Genomic DNA, 19,668 nt, shown 5'->3' with positions numbered 1-19,668 from the left:
ACCAGTCTAAAAGGGGGAGACAGAACAAAACCAAACATACTAACAAAATAAAATCAATAGAATAGATATGTACAAGTAAAATAAATAGAGTAATAAATATGTACAAACATATATACAGGTGCTGTGGGGAAGGGAAGGAGGTAAGATGGGGGGGATGGAGAAGGGGATGAGGGGGAGAGGAAGGAAGGGGCTCAGTCTGGGAAGGCCTCCTGGAGGAGGTGAGCTCTCAGTAGGGCCTTGAAGGGAGGAAGAGAGCTAGCTTGGCGGATGGGCAGAGGGAGGGCATTCCAGGCCCGGGGGATGACGTGGGCCGGGGGTCGATGGCGGGACAGGTGAGAACGAGGCCTAACGGTGAGGAGATTAACGGCAGAGGAGCGGAGGGTGCGGGCTGGGCTGTAGAAGGAGAGAAGGGAAGTGAGGTAGGAGGGGGCGAGGTGATGGAGAGCCTTGAAGCCCAGGGTGAGGAGGGAGAAGCGCCTAAACCCCTTCTCCAGTTCAGTGGCGCTGGAGCTGAGCAGGGGACCTAAGAGAGTTTCAGCAGAGGTTAAAAAAGAAACAGGAGAGGGGCCACTGCTGCTTCAAGTTCTCCCGGCACCTCTCCGTTAGGCTGCACCCAGAGTTGTAAGGATGAGCAGCCAGCCCTACTCCTCTCCTTTGAACTTGAGCACTAAGTCCCATTCAATAAAGTTCATTTAATCAAATCCCATTGTATTTTCTCTTATAGTACCACAAGGATGTGCTCCCCAGGGCAGACCGCCTCCTGGGCTTTTAACCAGTGATGTGGTATGACGTCTGGTTCCTCGGCCTGGGGAGAGGCGGAGGGTGCCTCCACTGGCCCTCCCGATGCCCCTGGCATACCAGAACCACTGGGCGGGGGGCTTCTTTCCCCTTCCATTAACCAAGTCGTTCCCCTGGATTTTTTTCAACTCTTCATCCCTTCAGGTGATCTAGAGACAGGCAGAACTGGGGCAGCTGCTAAAATAGCACATCAGCATATGGGGTGGGGAGGGAAGGAGGGAGAAGGACAGGGTGGGGGGAAGGGAGGTGTGGGAAACTGGAGCATTGTGCAGAAACCACAAGATTTGGATAAATCAGGTCTTAAAGGAAAAGGCTTCCTTTTTTATTTTTAGAGAGTGAGTTCTCAGAAGCGCAAGGTGTACCTTTTCACGGGGATGTGCAAATAAAATGGGCCTCGTGCTGCTGAGGCAGAGAAATGAACTGGGAGTTGGCTGAGTTGCAGCATGGATTTCTGCTGTATCGTACTCTCCCAAGCACTTAGTGCAGTGCTCTGCACACGGTATATGTTCAATAAATACCATTGTTTGTGGATAAATCCTCCTCTGTTGGGCCTCGGTTTCTCTATCTGACCCATGGGCATGAAGATCCCTGCCCTAGGTGAGATCTGGAAGGGCTATTCAATTGAAAAAAGGCATTCTCAAAAACAAAGTAAACATAATCACGGCTCATGATAAACTCTTGGACAGTGGTAAGACAAAAATCAAGCCAGCTGACTCACTGCCTTGTTCTCACCTCTTTCACCAATGATCTCTTGTTCCCGCCCTCCTTTCTGCATGAAACTCTCTCCTCCTCCACATCCAGCCAGCCACTGCTCCTCCTGTCTTCAAAACCTTTCTGAAATTGCATCTCCTCCAGAAGGCCTTCCTTGAGTCATCTCTCTTTCCACCGTCCTAGTGCTGCTTCAGCACTTCTGCATCACCGAAGTACTTGGTTACTCACCCTTCTGGTAGCCTTCATGTACATATCTTTATTGCTTTCTCCTACTCTAATTCCTTTTAGTTTCTGTCTTCCCTGCTAGTTTGTAAAAAATCCTTAAAGGCAGGGTTTGTGTCTGCTTATTTTGTTGGACTCTCCCAAGCATTTAGTCCAGTGTTCTGACTTCTCTCCTCTGCAGTCTCGCTTTCCTCCTGCCTTCAGAATATCTCTACTTGGATATACTGCCGACATCTCAGACTAAAATTGTCCCAGACAGAACTCCTCATCTTCCCACACAAACCCTGTCCTCCCCGTGACTTTCCCATCGCCGTAGACAACACCACCATCATCTCAGTCTCACAAGCATGTAAGCTTGGCATTATCTGTGATTCATCTCTCCATCAACCCACATATTCCTTTTGTCACCAAATTCCTTTTGGTTCTAACTTCACATCTCTAGAACGCCCCCCACCACCACCACCACCACTACTTTCCGCTTTATCCAAACTGCTACGTCGCTGATCCAAGCACTTATTTGATCCTGCCTTGACAACTGGATCAGCCTACTTGCTGTCCTCCCTGCCTCCTGTCTCTCCCCACTCCAGTCCACGCTTCATTTTTCTAAAAAAAACTGTTCTGGCTACATGTCCCCACTCCTCCAAAACCTCCTCCCACCTCATCATCAAACACAAACTCCTTACCATTGGCTTTAAAGGCACTCAGTCACCTCTGTGTCCTACCTCATTTCTCTTCCCTTCTAAATTATACGGTACTCTCCCAAAGACTAGTACAGTGCTCTGCACATAGTAAGCGCTTGATAAATACTACTGGTTGACTGATTGCTGTGCCCATGATAGGCCCTCAATAAAGGCTACTGATTGATCGAGGTTGACTAGCAGGAATCCTATTTGTAATTAGCCAAAACAGCTGTGAGGAAAGAGCAGTATTGCAGTAAGCTACCAGACAGTTAAGCTAACCCAGCCCACCCAGGAAAATGTAAGTGGTAGGTTGTTTTAGCCGGGAACAAAGCCAATATTTATTGATCTTGAATTATTATCACTGCTACCCAGATTCATCCAGGACCCGGTGGGGGCTTGGCGTGGTATTTGCCCCTACGGAGTGTGTGTACGGGGAAAAAGGACCCTGACTCCGTCTGCTCCGACAGGTTCTTTCCAGTTCTGAGCAAATCGGGAATTCCTGGGGCGGGGAGGGAGCCTCTTTGATGGGGTGGCTTCAGTCGCTCTGATTTGTGCCCCTGCAGCAGCATTCCCAGCTCTCTGCATAGCTCTGTTCACAGTGGAGCCAGACCTTTTTGCTGGTGAGGCAGTGAGTATTTTGCAGCCCCTAAGATATGCATCCTGTGTGGCTCAGTGGAAAGAGCCTGGGCTTGGGAGTCAGAGGTCATGGGTTCTAATCCTGGTTCCACAACTTGTCAACTGTGTGACTTTGGACAAGTCACCCAACTTCTCTGTGCCTCAGCTACCTCATCTGTAAAATGGGGATTAAGACTGTGAGTCCCATGTGGGACAACCTAATTACCTTGGTTCCCCCCACCCCCCACCCCAGTGCTTAGAACAGTGCTTGGCACATAGTAAGCACTTAACAAATGCCATCATTATTATCATTATTATGCCTGAGCCAACGAGAGACAGAAAGAAAGGAACTGGGCATTTCCCATTTTAGAGAGAGAGAAACTGAGGTTCAGGAAAGTCAGTCAGGCAACTGACAGAACTCAAGTCTTCCGCTGTTCAGACCTGGGCTTTTTCTGCTGTTTTGTGCTGCATATGGGTCAGGGACTGTAAATCCCTCTCTATCAATCAATCAATCGTATTTATTGAGCGCTTACTGTGTGCAGAGCACTGTACTAAGCGCTTGGGAAGTACAACTGTAAGCCCACTTTGGGCAAGGGAATGAGTCTACCAACTCTGTTCTATTGTACTCTCCCAAGTGTTTAGTACAGTGCTCTGCACACAGTAAGTGCTCGATAAATATGATTGATTAATAGTAATAATCTTGATCATTGTGGTATTTGTTAAGCCCCAACTATGTGTCAAGTACTGTGCTAAGTCCTGGAGTCAAGACAATGTAAGCAGGTCAGACATAGTCTCTGCCCAACACAGGGCTCACATTCTTGAAATGGAGGGAGACCAGATATTTAATCCCCATTTTGCAGATGAGGTAATTGAGGCACGGAGAAGTCAAATGACTACCTAGCCCAAGACCACCCCACAGGCAGGTGGCAGAGCCGGGATCAGAACCCTGATCTCCTGATTCCCAGCTCCGGGCTTTCTCCGTATGTCTGATTTCATAGTCTTGTTTCTATTCCAACACACAGCACAGTGCGCAGAGAGATAAGTGTGTAATCAAAATACAGTAATGATTAGAGTACACTGACTCTTCATTTGCTGTAGTCTGAATAGTCCCTTCTAGGGATGAGGTAAAGGCATGTCTTATCTTCTCCCTTTTCCTGAGGGCTGGGTAGCCAGAATATAAAATTCCTGAGAACAGGGCCTTCCATCTAGCCCCCAGAGAACCAACCGACCCGAGGGCAATCAGAAATGAGAATGGTTTCAGGGGCCAGTTGTTCAGCAGAACAAGTAGTATGGTGTTCTTAAAGAAAGACGCTTGCTGAAGAATAGGAGCCAGTTGGGTTTACAAACCTCTAATCAGTAGCTCAAGCCTGGCCAGACACAGGGGGTTGTTTTCTAATAGGATCTCTAATCTGATCACAAGGAAGGAGGGAAAATTACTGTTCTGGGCGGACTGTCCACTCACGTGAACAGCAGACAGCTTCTCTCTTTCTTTCATTTTTTTTAATGGTATTTGTTAAACACTTACTATGTGCCAGGCACTGTACTAAGCACTGGGGTCGATACAAGCTAATCAAGTTGACATTTCTAGACTGTGAGCCCATTGTTGGGTAGAGACCATCTCTATATGTTGCCAACTTGTACTTCCCAAGCGCTTAGTACAGTGCTCTGCCCACAGTAAGCGTTCAGTAAATACGATTGAATGAGTGAATGAATGTGGACTTTTGCATATCCCAGATAGGGCTCACAGTATTAATCCCCATTTTACAGATGAGCTAACAGAAGCACAGAGAAGTTAAGTGACTTGTCCAGGGTCACACAGCAAACAAGTTCGTCTGCTCAGCTGGAGAAACCCAGCGCACACAGTGGACCAAATCAAGCCTATATACCATCCCCTCTAGGGTGGAGATTAAAAAGGCAGAGTCAATCAATCAGTTAATCAATGATGTTTACTGAGAGCTTACTCTGTACAGAGCACTGTATTAAATGCTTGGTAGAGTTCATTAGATCAAATTGACATGATCTCTGCCTTCAAGGAGTTTGCAATCCAGCTGGGGAGGCAGATATTAAAATAAATTACAGGTAGGGGAAGCAACCAAGTATGAAGATATGTACCTAAGTGCTCTGGAAGTTGGCAGTGGGGTGCTTACTAAAGTGCTTTGTGGGTAAGTAGTGAATTTGGTTCAGAAAGTGCTGGGTAAGTGGCCCAAATTGGAAGTAGGCAAGCGATCTAAAATCGTTTTCTTCCTCGAGCAGCCCTGCCTGATTTACCAGGCCCGTCATGGATCCCTGATCACTGTCCCTGCCCCAGCTCCCTCGGCAACCCCGTTCTCCAAACAGCCAGTGCAGGCCTGTGTTTGCTGACAGTCAAGGAAAACTGGCTCATAACTTGTTCTTTGTTTTTGTGGTTTTGTTTTTTATTGGCATTTGTTAAGCACTAACTATGCTGTTCTAAGCTCTAGGGTAGATACAAGTTAATTAGGTAGGACACAGTTCCCGTCCTGCGTGGGGTCACGGTCGAAGTAGAAGGGAGAACAGGTATCCGCATTTTACGGTGGAGGAAACTGAGGCCCAGATAAGTGAAGTGACTTGCTCAAGGTCACATAGCAGACACGTGGCAGAGGGGGGATTAGAACCCAAGTCCTTCTGACTCCCAGGCTCTCCCCACTAGGCCAAGCTGCTTCTCCAGGGTCCAGGCATTCTCTCTAAACACATGAACCATTGAAACTTTGCTGATGTGGGGAACCCAATGAGGTCTAGCAGAAAGAGCCCGGCCCTGGGAGCCAGAGGACCTGGGTTCTAATTCCAGCTCTGCCACCTGCCTGCTGGGTGATTTTGGGCAAGTCACTCCACTTCCCGAGGCCTCAGTTTCCTCATCTGTAAAATGGGAATGAAGTACCTGTTCTCCCCTCTACCTAGACTATGAGCCCTAGGAGGGACAGGGGCTGTGCCCGACTTTATTATCTTGGGTCTACTCCACTCCAGCATTTAGTACAGTAGCTGGTGTGTAGTAAGTGTGTTTAACAGATACCACAGTTGTTACCAATTTCACCTGAACGATTGCTTTGTTCGTTTGTCTCATCCATAAAGCATGAGAACTTCTGACTTGGTAGGATTTCCCCTTCAGATATGAATCTTTACACTGTGAACCGACCCTGGAGATCGGGGGTTTATATGGGTGAACAGATGAAGCCTCGTGACTTCTCAAGAGCTTTGTACAGTGCTCTGCACATAGTGAGTGCTCAATAAATACCATTGATTGATTGATTCCTATATTAAATGAGGGCATTGAGCAGCTAGGAGGAAGCAGTGAGGCGCACTGGGGTTTTGGAGAGCAAACCTGTGCTACAATGTTTTCCTTGCTTCTTCCTGCTGAAAAGGAAAAGGTCTGGGGGATGGGGGCAGGAACGGAAGGAGGGGTGTGATTAATGATGGTAACATTTACCTGCTGTCCTGGTTGCCAAGTAACAAGAAAGGCACTCACCTGATTGCCATGGAGATGGGAAGAGTCCATGGATGAGATGCAGTCAAGGAATGTCTCAGGGGTATGGGCTGCAATTTTATCTCTAATGAAAATAAAATGTCCCTTTGGGCCCTAACAATGAGAACCTTTACTGGTTTCTGAAAATCTAAAGTGACAGAGGATATGTTTGGATGACTGTGCAAGTGTAAGAGCTGGGGTTTATCTGGATGGGGAAGGGGGGGAGATGGCTATTTTTTAAAGTTTCCTCGTACCCAGGATTTCACCTTCAGGTAGTTCCACGGGGCCATAAGATTTCCCATGCTTCGGGTGGTGATTTGGTGCTGAAACACGACCGGACAATTAAAAAAAAAATCTACTGGGCAGCGGGCTGGCGGAAGCCACCCTAATCACCAAACGACCTTTCAGGAAAGTGGGTGTGAGATTAATTTTTTCCATTCGGCAGCCAGGCGTTCTTTACCTCTCTCGCCTTTTGCCCTTTAGCTTCTTTGAAAAGGTTATTTAAGAGCTAAGCTCCCTGTAGCCCCAGTGTTGCCAAATGGGAAAACAGATCCTAGCCTCTTTCCTCCCCTCCTCCGTTACAGAATTCTGTGGAGTTGTTCAGCTGTTCCAGGGCAAAACCTTGATCACCCATTTCTGTCGGTCCTTCATGAGGGTCAGGAGTAACGCTCAGAGAAGCCCAGGAAATGGTGGGGAGATGGGGCTGAGCGAGGGGGTTGTGGGCAGGGGGTGTTGACCAAACCTGTCCTGTATCCTGACCCTGTGACCAGTGTTCGTCTGGGAGTTATGCTGCTGATTAGGCTTAAAGTAGAGGTTCCTTATGGTAGTGTTGAATTTCCAAAGGCTAGCCAGAAGCAAGGCACTGGATCTCACCCACTTCTGCTTGATTCTTGTCAAGGAGACAAAGCACTATCTGTCCCAGTCCAACTCGTGAATTTGCTCAAATAAATAAAATAGTTTGTCCTGTGTGGGGCAAAGGCTTGAGGACTAGCCAAGAGAGAATAGGTTTAAATGACAGCAGGGGAGGATTTAGATAAGTGGTAAAGAAGACCTTCCTGACTAGAAGGATCTTCAGGCCTGCCCTGTTTTACCAAGTATGGCAACATCAATCCCTCTATCTGTTTACGAAAGGGGGAGACCAAATTAATGATCCAAATGGGATTAGCTGAAGCCCTGTCTGGAAGCAGGGGGTGAGCCAGATGACCTATCAAAATCCTGGAATTCTCCCAGCCTGTTTAGGCTCTCTGAATGAATGCTCAGTCAAGCCAGGAGGAGTGATGAAAGCCAGTGGGCTGGCCAGAGAGAATCTGTGTGGAGAGTTTGAGTCTTGATCTTTGCCAGGAAGCCAGAGGACTTCTCTGTGGGTGAGGGATGCCATTCCATCTGGTTCAGGGGTTTGCTCCTCACCAGGCTGGCTGAGGCCTAGTGCTCCTTTTTTTTTTTTAATGGTATTTGTTAAGCACTTACCATGTGCCAGGCACTGTTCTAAGTGCAGGGGTAGATACAAGCTAATCAGGTAGTACACAGTCCCTGTCCCACATGGGACTTGCAGTCTTAATCCCTGCTAATTCAACCCTGCTAATTCAAGCTCTCATCCTATCCCGTCTGGACTACTGCACTAGCCTTCTCTCTGATCTCCCATCCTCGCGTCTCTCTCCACTTCAATCCATACTTCATGCTGCTGCCCGGATTATCTTTGTCCAGAAACGCTCTGGACATATCACTCCCCTCCTCAAAAACCTCCAATGGCTACCGATCAATCTGCGCATCAAGCAGAAACTCCTCACCCTGGGCTTCAAGGCTCTCCATCACCTTGCCCCCTCCTACCTCACCTCCCTTCTCTCCTTCTACTGCCCAGCCCGCACCCTCCGCTCCTCCACACTCATCTCCTCACTGTACCTGACTCTCGCCTGTCCCGCCATCGACCCCCGGCCCACGTCATCCCCCGGGCCTGGAATGCCCTCCCTCTGCCCATCCGCCAAGCTAGCTCTCTTCCTCCCTTCAAGGCCCTACTGAGAGCTCACCTCCTCCAGGAGGCCTTCCCAGACTGAGCCCCTTCTTTCCTCTCCCCCTCGTCCCCCTCTCCATCCTCCCGTCTTACCTCCTTCCCTTCCCCACAGCACCTGTATATATGTATATATGGTTGTACATATTTATTACTCTATTTATCTATTTATTTATTTATTTTACTTGTACATTTCTATCCTACTTATTTTATTTTGTTGGTATGTTTGGTTCTGTTCTCTGTCTCCCCCTTTTAGACTGTGAGCCCACTGTTGGGTAGGGACTGTCTCTATGTGATGCCAATTTGTACTTCCCAAGCGCTTAGTACAGTGCTCTGCACATAGTAAGCGCTCAATAAATACGATTGATTGATTGATTGATTGATTAATCCCCATTATACAGATCAGGTAACTGAGGCACCGAAAAGTGAAGTGACTTGCCCAAGATCACACAAGTGGCAGAGCTGGGAATAGAACCCAGGTCCTTTTGACAACCAGGCCCAGTCTCTATCCACTAGGCCATGCTGCTTCCCCTGAGCCTCTTTTGGGGATGAAATGAACCCATGCAGTGACTTGTACCAGATGGGATGACATGAGGGAGTTATGTCCAACACCTTAGCCAGCCTCTGCTGCTCCCCTTATCTCCTCAAGAAGCAATGGGCTTCTTGCACACAGTGCTCTGCACACAGTAAGTGCTCAATAAATACGAATGAATGAATGGGCTGAATGCTTCAATTTTCTCACACGGGGATCAGCAGAAGGGCCATGCTGATCCATCACGTATCCCCATAAATGTCCTCCAAAACCTCCTTCAGGCAGGAGGATGTCTCTATACTGTCAGAGGATTTCTGTGGCTCTTGGTGCCTTTTCTTGAAAGGCAGAAGTTGGTGGTGGAAGCACCCCCTCCCCCACGCAAGGGTTTCTCATCCCTCGAGTCCAACCAGAGAGGCGAGCATGTGCCAGCCGGGCGTAGAGCACAGCCAAAAACACGGACCCAAAAGATCCCTGCACACCCATTCTCCTAGAAACATCCCCCAAAGGGAATAGTTCAGAGAAGTCTGTGAAGCAGAGTGGCTTAGTGGGTAGAATTGGAATATGGGAGTCAGAAGGACCTGGATTCTAATCCTGGTTTTCCCACTTGCCTGCTGTGTGACCCTGGGCAAGTCATTTCACTTCTTTGGGCCTCAGTTACCTCATCTGTAAAATGGGGATTAAGACTGAGTCCTATGAGGGACAGGGACTGTGTTCAACCTGATTAGCTTGTATCTACCCCAGCCCTTAGTACAGGGCCCAACACATACTAAGTGCTTAACAAATACCATAAAATAGTCTGATTTCTTTGAGATTCTGGACCTGTTCTCATTTGCACGGCTGATCTGGTGCAGCTCCCTCCCCCTCCCACCCATTTATAGAAATGTACTTTTTCGTTTGACATTTGAGGGGTGGCCACAATGCCTTGACTGAGGTTCAGAACAGCTTCAGACCAGAGCCAGGTGTTAGTGACTGAACCCACACAGACTTTCTGGCCCTTCTGACAAGCCCCATCCACTGCCTGACCACCCAGAGGGTCCTGCTCGTATTCCCGGGCATTGGTACCAGCTTTTTGGGCCTTGGTTACCTGAAGTCCCAGCCCCTGAGCCCAGCCGGGCGTCATTCAGTGCTGGAAGGCTATCCACCTGGGTCACAACCGCCTTTCTCATCTGCTTTTGGGATGATGAGAGGGGCCCTGAGCCAAGTACGTTATACAAACAGCCAGTCAATTGTATTTACTGAGCACTTACTGTGTACAGAGCACTGTACTAAGGGTTTGGGAGAGTACAATACAACAGTAGCACAGACACATTATCTGCCCATAACGAGCTTACAATCTAGAGCCCCATTTCTTTATCCTATGTCCATACCCCTGCCAACAGCCCCGCCCTGCTTCTGCCCAGCAGCCATTAAATCAATCAGTCGTATTAAAGAAGGGCAGTTCAATCAGGCTATCAGTGATATTTATTGAGTGTTCACTATGTGTGCTGAGCACTGTACTAATAACCAAGAAAACTGCAATGCAACAGTTGGGTCAACTTTGTACCTAAGAAGCACCTTTGGTCAAAGATTGGTGAGGTGCGGGGAGAGAGGGAGGGAAAGGGAAGAGGTTGAAATCAGCAGATGAAGTGCTGTTTGGAGAGCATCTGTGGGGCTTGAATTCTCTGGACTGTCCATATCTCCCATTGTCTTGGATAAGCAAGAGTTTGACCAACAGGTGCAGAAGAAGCGTGGCCTAATGGAAAGAGCATGGGCTTGGGAGTCAGAGGACCTGGGTTGTATTCCCAGCTCTTCCACTTACCCACTGCATGACATTGGGCAAGTCACTTAACGTCTCTCTGCTTCAGTTCCCTCATCTGCAAAATGGAGATTCAAAGTCTGTTCTCCCTCCTATTTAAGCTGTGAACTCCCTATGGGACCTGATGATCTTGTATCTACCCCAGCACTTAGTACAGTGCCTGGCACATAGTAGGCACTTAAAAATGCCACATTTATTATTAATTCAATGGACTTACCCTAAGGGTTAACCCATTCGGTCTGAGCAGGATAGCTCAATCTTTGTTTCTTCTCTCCCAGGTTTCAAGTGCCCCATTTGCTCCAAGTCCGTGGCTTCCGACGAGATGGAAATGCACTTTATCATGTGTCTCAGCAAACCCCGCCTCTCCTACAACGGTAAGGACTCCTTCTGTCCTACAAGCCTCTTTCTTCTTGGCCCGGGGCGGGAGCCAGACTGCAGATGCTGTGGGGAATGCCGGGGAATGCCAGTGAATTCAGAGACATCCGGGGCTTCCTGGATCGGGGTGTTCCTGACTTGCAAAGATCGGGTTGCTATGTTAAACTTCCCTGCACTGCCTGAAGGAGCCCTTCTGGCTGAGGGACTTAGTGCCGGGAGAGCTTGGCTGAGCCAGAAAAACAGCAAGTTCCCTAACCTGTCAGTTGGCTGTCAAGGGCTGGTGGCGGAGAGGCAGGACATGGACCAGGATTCCAGGGGAGCAGGAAGGAGGGGGCAGAACTAAAGGTCTTTTCCCCCAGGACCATGATTGGGGGCATTTCTGGGAATGGAGAAGCCGCATGGTCTCGTGGAAAGAGCAGGGGCCTAGGAGTCAGAAGACCTGGGTTCTAATCCCACCTCTGGCCCCTTCCTGCTGGGGCACCTTGAGCAAGACACTTCACTTCTCTGGGCCTCAGTTTCCTCATCTGTAAAATGGGGATTCACTACCAGTTCTCCCTCCCACTTAGACTCGGAGCCCCATGTGGGAGGTGTAAGTTAATCAGTTCCGACTTGATTATCATATATCTACCCCAGTGCTTGGCACATAGTAAGAGCTTAATAAGTACCCCAGTTTTTATTATTAATATTATCATCGTCATCATTATTTTGATTCTCTCTTGTGGGTGATGGTTGCCCTGGCCCCACTCAGGTTTCAGTGGGGCACCAGATGACCTAAGTGAGCGATTCTTCTATTCCCCGTCTTCTTGGCCCACTTGGATGGCATGTAATAGTGGAGCTGGAGCAGATTTCTGGGAGGCCCTGGAGGGATTTGGTGGTCCGTAACTGTGGCCCAGGAAAAGCATGATGACTCCACAAACCCCACTGAAGCCTGCTGGAGGCAACACTGACATTTCTAACAAGTGTGTTATAAATCCACTTGGGAATGGTCAAGAGCCAGACCCAGCTAACCAAGTGGTATGTGGCTCTGGGCAGATCCCATTTTCCAAGTCTGGACCTCTCTCCAGCCTGAGGAAAAGTCTCTATTTAGGGCCCCCCTTCTTGGGCAATGCTGGCAGCCCAGTTAAAGGAACCAGGATCACTTTCTCACTTTCTTATCAAGTGGGAGGTTTGGCCATCATGAGCAGCCCCAGCGAGAAGATCTTGGGGTTGACAGAGGCGGCAAAGTTTCCAGTCGTAGTGCTCTCATCTGCTTGGACGTTTGGCTCCAGGTTGGATTGCAGAATGGCGGGACCAAACTTGGACCACCCCGCAGATTTCCTTTTGAGGCCTCCTCTGTCCTGGGGGATGGCAGCTCCCAGCAGGCTCAGTACCAGAGATGTCACTGCCTGGGCAGAGAGGGGTAGAGCACGGGCAGAATGCCCTGCACCCTCTGTGGAACAACTGGGCACACTAAACCCATTGGCATGGAGTGGCCCAATCCCACCTGAAGTGAGGGCAGCTCCTGCCAGTCCAGCTAGGACTCTCAGTTAGGACAGTTGTGTTCTCTGAGGCCTGGTTCTGGTGGGTACCCTGGGTTTCAGCCCTGTGAGGTCCTAATTGGGAGGCTGAGCTGTCCATTTCATTCATTCACTGAGTCATATTAATTGAGCACTCACTGTGTGCAGAGCACTGTACTAAGTGCTTGGGAGAGGACAATATAACAATGCCAGCAGTCTTGCCTGTGCTCAGTGGGGTGGAGGGAGAGTCCTCATTGCCTTCTTCTCCTTCCCTGCCCTTTCCACCCTCCATTCACTCTCCATCCCCTTGTTTCTTTCCTTATCTTTGCCGTCTCTAAAATTGTCCCAGTTATCCTTTCATTTCCCAAGGTGCCACTTGGGGGCTTTATGGCTGCCATGATGCGGCGACAAATGGTCTGCCTTATTAAAGGGAGTCAGGTGAGCGTGACAGCTCTGAATTTCAGGAAGGGTAGCAGTTGGAGCCATGCTTGCCGCTTGTCTGTCCTCCGAGATTGCTGGGTTCCCTTTGCTTTCCTAACCCTCCACCCTTGCTTTCCTTCACAGCCACATCTTCGGAGCTTCACCTCTAAGTCTTGCCCCCGGGCCTCTTGCAGAACCAGTCCTGTGGGGCTGGGTCAGTCAGTCAATCATATTTATTGAGTACTTACTCTTTGCAGAGCACTGTACTAAGCGCTTGGGAAAATACAATGCAACAATAAACAGACCCATCCAACTGCCACTGTGCCTTGTGAGCCCAGTTGGCTTTGGGGAAGCTAACCCTGACCCTCTAGACTGTAAGCTCCTTGTGGGCAGGGAACATGTCTACCAACTCTGTTGTAGTCTACTTTCCCAAGTGCTTAGTAGAGAGCTCTGTACAAAGTAAGCACTCAGTAAATACCATGGATTGATTGATTGATTAACCCCCACCCCACTCTTCCCACAGATTCCCAAGTTTCATCATTTCAGGGTTTCATTCTGTGTGAGGGGAGCACACAACTGCCTGTAGTCTTGAAGGCAACTTCACATGTGGCCCCCTCAGAAGTAACCCAGCTCCAAGAGCCCAGGCAAAGCCACAGCCACTGCCACCAGGAGCTTGACAGAAGCCCCAGAGTGGGGCTACAGGTCCCAACCAATCAATCAGTCAGTCAGTGGTATTTATTGAGCTCTTACTGTGTGCTGAGCACTGTACTAAGGGCTTTGGAGGAGTAAGTTCTGTAGAGTTGGTGGACAGTGTCTCTTCCCACAGAGAGCTTACAGAATGAAGGGGGCTGCCAGGGGGTTCACATTGGTCTGGGACCTCAAGCACCCACAGGGACTTCCTGTGACTGTTTGAATGGTCATCCTCCTCCTCCTCCCCACTCTCCCCCAGCAGGCTGCTTCTTTGGTGTAGAAGAAGCCCATCACCACCCAGGAAGGGAGACAAGGATACACCTGTTTTGTAAAGGGAAGTGAACTTTACCCCAGGGGAGCCCTCCCCAACCCTGATTTCCGCTGCCCCTGGCCCCCACCAGAGCCTCAAACTGGCACTGGCCCATCCCTGGTCTAGAGGATCCAGGAGAGCAATTTGTTGTGGGCAGGAAATGTGTCATTTATTGGTATACTCTCCCAACCGCTTAGTACAGTGTTTACACACAGTAAGAACACAATACAATTGAATGAATTGAATGAGTGGATCACCAGAGATCCCAAAGCCCAAGAACCACCACATCCTCTTCCTAAGTGTTCCAGGGCACAGTAGACAAGCCTTCCTCCCTCCCCTCTGGGTTGGGCCAGAACCGGCAGTCAGGCACTGGGTGTCCCGCAAAACCTTCCAGTTTCCAACAGCATAAAGGAGGCCTAGTCATCCCTGGTCCTGAGTCCATGGTAATTGGGTTTGAGGGGGATGGGACAGCAGGATGAGACGCTAGGGACTCTTTCTTGTAGTTACCCATCCTATCTGACAAGTCTTCCAGGTTGGGTCGGACTGCCTAGGTTTCCTATAGAGAAGCGGTCTTGGCCCCTCTCCAGAGTATATTGTCTTCCATCCCTAAGGATTGTGGGTGCAGAAGAAACCTGGTCCTGCATGGACAGATTACTGGGCCGGGGACACTTCACGCGTGTTGATCCAAAGAGGGAAATGGCTGAAATGAGTGAGAGCTTTTTTAGTGGCAAGAAGAGCAACTATGGACCATTATCCACCAACCCCCCCCCCCCCCCCACCTCGGTTTCCCTTCTGCTCCCTTTGGCTTCCATTTTGTGCCCACTCTACCAAGTACACCCCTCCTCCCCTTCGCTTTACTCCTGTGAGCTCTACACGCTGTATTTGTACTGCCTTTGTGAGCAGAGAACTGTGAAGGAAGGGGGAGGACACAGCTCCATCCTTGAGGACTTTACATTCTTAAAGGCAACATAAGGCGCACACAAATATACCAGTGGCAGCAAGGATCCATAAAACACCAAGGACAGAAACATGCGAACGAATAAAAGATGGACACAAATAAAATGGCAAGCATATAAACATCGGACAGAGATTTGTATACAGGTGATAAAAGGAGAAGCAGCCTGGCCTCGTGGTAAGAGCAATGGCCTGGAAGACCGAGGACCTGTGTATTAATCTTGGCTTTGCTCGTGTCCGCTTTGTGACCTTCAGCAACTCACCTTCTCTGTGCCTCGGTTTCCTCATCTGAACAATAAACACCCCCTTAGGCTGTGAGTCCCATATGGGACAGGAACTTTGTCCAACTTGATTAGCTTGGATCTACCCCAGGGCTTAGTACAGTGCTTGGCACATAGTAAGTACTTTACACCATGATGAGGATAATGATTATTATGACCAGAGTGATGGGAGTGACTAGATTCAGTTGGGGTGAGCAGGAGAAGGCTTAATGATGTTGTAGAAAGTTTATGGCAGGTGGCTGGAGAGTGCAGTAGGGAAGAATGGATACCCCATGGCTTCCTGCTAGCTGGGGAAGAAGAGGATTGATGCTCTTAATCAACTGGCTTCTTCTTCGACAGTGACCTTCATCTTCCCCTCTCCTTCCTTCCTGTACCACTCTGCCCAGGCCAGTGATGTTTTTCCACTTTTTCCCTCCAGCTCTCCCACTTCCACCCTCCTCTGAGCCTGGGGAGGGGGGAATCATCTTCAGAAAACACAACAGCTACCCTCCTGGCTCCTGTTGGTTTACTTTGCTGAACAGAAGGGATTAGTGAGGGCTTGTTAATTGCCCACGGACAGGTTGGGGGACGGGTTGAGTGAGGCCCCAGAGCTGATTCCTCCCCTTCCTATGCAGAATCGGAGAATCTTCCTCACCCCACCCCACCCCCACTCCAACCTATCTCCTTCCTCCCCCAGGGGAGACTTTCTCTGTTCTCTGGGGGCATATGTCATATTTCCTAATCCTCTGCCTTGTGCTGGGCTCATTTCCTGACAGCTGGTCCTCGGGCATTCCAGTCTGGCCTTTCAGACCATCGTCATCCACCGCCTCTGCTCCTGCAGCCCAACGAGGAAGCCTCGGTCGGCTGTTTGCCTCCACACCTGGGCGGAGCAGGTGGAGGAGAAGGAAAGCAATGGATATTACCTTTCAGAGAATAACCCAGTAGACGTTCAGGCACTCCCCTTTGTGATATTTGCCGGAGGATCTGGGTGGGTTTTTTGGTCCAGCTCGCTGTTCCCCTTCACCTCTGCTTCGCTGTCGTCAACTCCTGCTGGAGCTGAGGAATTTAATTCTTAGAGGGGGTTTCCTCCTCTGAAGGGTAGAGTGGCAGAGGGGAGCCCTTGTGCCCCTCCCTCCCTCCCCTGCTCCAGCCACTATTTCAGGCCATTCCCACCCTGCCTCCTGCCAGGCTGGACATTCGCCTCCACCGGGCTTTTTCCTGAAGTAGCCTGGACACCTGGAGGTCTTGGTAACATAAGGTTTTCACTGCAGTGATGCTGATGGGTTGACTGTTGGAGTTGCTCATCAGGGACAACAGTTGCATGGAACCAAGGACCTGGGCGGAGGAATGGATTCTAATGCTCTTGGCTTCCTCCACTCCCTTAGCTTTCATATCTGCCAGTCATGTTCCCACCGAGATACAGAGTGCAGTGAGCAAGGGTGCAGAGCATTTCAAAGTTCATGTGGGTGTGTGTATTTTTTATTCTTAATGGCATTTCTTAAGCACTTACTATGTGTCAGGCACTGTACTAACTGCTGGGGTAGAAACAAGCAAATCAGGTTGGACATAGTCCACGTCCCACATGGGGATCAAAATCTTAATCCCCATTTTACAGATGTGGTAACTGAGGACCAGAGAAGTGAAGTGACTTGCTCAAGATCACACAGCAGACAAGTGTGCAGAGCTGGGATTAGAACCCAGGTCCTTCTGAGTCCCAGACCCAGGCTTTGTCCACTAGGCCACGTTGCTTCCCACCTCATTTCTTATTCAAACCTAGATCCTCCACTCAGGGCAGACAATCCGGCCTTCCCCTGGAGCCCTGAGCATCTTCCAGAAATAATGGACTCCTCCCTCGACTTCTTGACGCCTCCCAGCTCTTCCTTGATTCTGCTCCTTGTAGCTCCCTGGACCCCACCCTAGACTCTGGCTTGGCCTCCAGAAGATTTCCCCAAATGCTAACAGGGACATGCCCGGGTGCTTATGCCCAGTTCTTGAATGGTTTGGGTGGAAATTGTCCAAAGTCCAATTGCTCCAAACACACCTACCCTCATGCCCATTCTCACACTCTCTACTTAGCAAGGTGGGGGAAACCACTTGTAAGACTTCCTGGCATTTTGGCTCCATTGAGGCTGTCTATTTATCTCAGCTCACCATGGTGGCTGAGCTTCCCTGGAGGGTAATTGCGCTTGCGGGCTGGTCTGGGTTGATGATGATGGTCTGATGATGATGATGATGGCAACATTTGTTAAGTACTTACTATGTGCCAGACACTGTACTAAGCTCTGGGTAAATACAGGGTAATTGGGTTGGACACAGTCCCTGTCCCACATAGGGATCACAGTCTTAATCCTCATTTTACAGGTAAGGGAACTGAGGCCCAGAGAATAATAACAATAATAATAATAATAATAATAATAATAATAATAATAATAATAATAATAATAATGGTATTTGTTAAGTGCTTAATATGTGCCAGGCACCGTACTAAGCACTGGGGTAGATACAAGCAAATCGTGTTGGACACAGTCCTTGTCCCACATGGGGCTCACCATCTCAATCCCCATTTGAAAGATGAGGTAACTGAGGCCCAGAGAAGTGAAGCGACATGCCCAAGGCCACACAACAGACAAGGGGCAGAGTCAGGATTAGAACCCATTACCTTCTGACTGCCCGGCCCAATTCTATCTACTGTGCCATGCTGTTTCCCAAAGCAAAGTGACTTGCCCAAAGTCACACAGCAGACAATAATAATAATAATAATGGTGGCATTTATTAAGCGCTTACTATGTGCAAAGCACTGTTCTAAGCACTGGGGAGGTTACAAGGTGATCAGGTTGTCCCATGGGGGCCTCACAGTCTCAATCCCCATTTTACAGATGAGGTAACTGAGGCCCAGAGAAGTTAAGTGACATGCCCAAAGTCACACAGCTGACACTTGGTGGAGCCGGGATTCGAGCCCGTGACCTCTGACTCCAAAGCCCGGACTCTTTCCACTGAGCCACGCTGCTTAGTGGCAGAGCCGGGATTAGAACTCAGGTCCTTCTGACTCCCAGGCTTGTGCTCCCTCAACGTTCAGCGGAGCAGAACCCGACTCCCATTCCCACTCCTCCATCTTCCAGGCTCCCCGCTGCTCCCCACCCTCCTTCCCCTCTTCCTCCCGAAGCCACGCCGCTAGTCCTGGCAGGGGGGGATGAAGGAGGAATCCTGCGAAGGGAGGGGGGTAGGAGCAAATGACACCTCTCCCCACCATTCTGGACAACTGGTTTCAACCAACTTTCTAATCCCATCTTCAGAGCCCTGCCTGAAAACTTGTTTAACCGCAGCACCCAAACCGGTGGCAAACTATCATTAGGCTCCACAGAGGAAGTGGGACTGATTCGTTGAGCCTGCCGCAGCAGCGGGGAACCTGGAAGATGGAGGAGTGGGAATGGGAGTCGGGTTCTGCTCCGCTGAACATTGAGGGGGCACATACCTGGGAGTCAGAAGGACCTGAGTTCTTATCCCGGTTCTGCCACTAAGCAGCGTGGCTCAGTGGAAAGAGCCCGGGCTTTGGAGTCAGACATCATGGGTTTGAATCCCGGCTCCACAACAAGTCTGCTGTGTGACCTTGGGCAAATCTCTTAACTTCTCTGAGCCTCAGTTCCCTCATCTGTAAAAATGGGGATTAAGACTGAGCCCCATGTGGGACAACTTGATCACATTGTTTCCCCCCCAGCTCTTAGAACAGTGTTTTGCACATAGTAAGCGCTTAACAAATGCCATCATTATTATTATTATTATTTGGAGTCAGAGGTCATGGGTTCAAATTCTGGCTTCACCAAGTGTGTGACTTCGGGCACGTCACTTAACTTCTCTGGGCTGCTCCGTCCACAGGTCTGGCTTGGTCTTTTGACCTTCTTACTTTGTGGCCGGTTCTCAGTACGGTTTGCTTATGCTCATGGGTGACTGCATTGTGAAGTCGGTCAGCGGTTTGCGAGGGTTAGAGAGGCAACGTAGTCTAGGAGAAAGAGCCCAGGCCTGGGAATCAGAGGACCTGGGTTCTAATCCCATCTCTGCCATTTGTCTTTTGTTGAATCTTGGTCAAGTCACTTCATTTCTCTGTGCTTCAGTTTCCTCATCGGTAAAATGGGAGTCAAATCCTACTCCCTCCTACCTAGTTTGGAAGACCCATGTTCCAACCATTTTCTTTATGGTATTTGTGAGGTGCTTACTATATACCAGGCACTGTTCTAAGCTCTAGGGTAGATACAAGATAATTAGGTTGGACACAGTCCCATGAGGGGCTCACAGCCTTGATCCCTATTTTGTAGCTGTTAACTGAGGCCCA

General features: G+C 49.4%; 1 protein-coding gene across 1 annotated transcript in view; it reads left to right on the top strand.

Moving 5' to 3' along the window:
* The window catches only part of ZNRF1 (zinc and ring finger 1), a 100,410-nt gene that overhangs the window by 67,174 nt on the left and 13,568 nt on the right, over positions 1–19,668 (top strand). The window contains 1 exon segment of the mRNA XM_038754716.1: positions 11,115–11,210. Within this exon segment, the coding sequence (XP_038610644.1) occupies positions 11,115–11,210 (96 nt within the window).

Source organism: Tachyglossus aculeatus, chromosome 11, assembly GCF_015852505.1.
Source record: "Tachyglossus aculeatus isolate mTacAcu1 chromosome 11, mTacAcu1.pri, whole genome shotgun sequence".
NCBI lineage: Eukaryota > Metazoa > Chordata > Mammalia > Monotremata > Tachyglossidae > Tachyglossus > Tachyglossus aculeatus.
The sequence above is the reverse complement of the archived record's forward strand: the minus strand, read 5'-3'. Positions and strand labels throughout refer to the sequence as shown.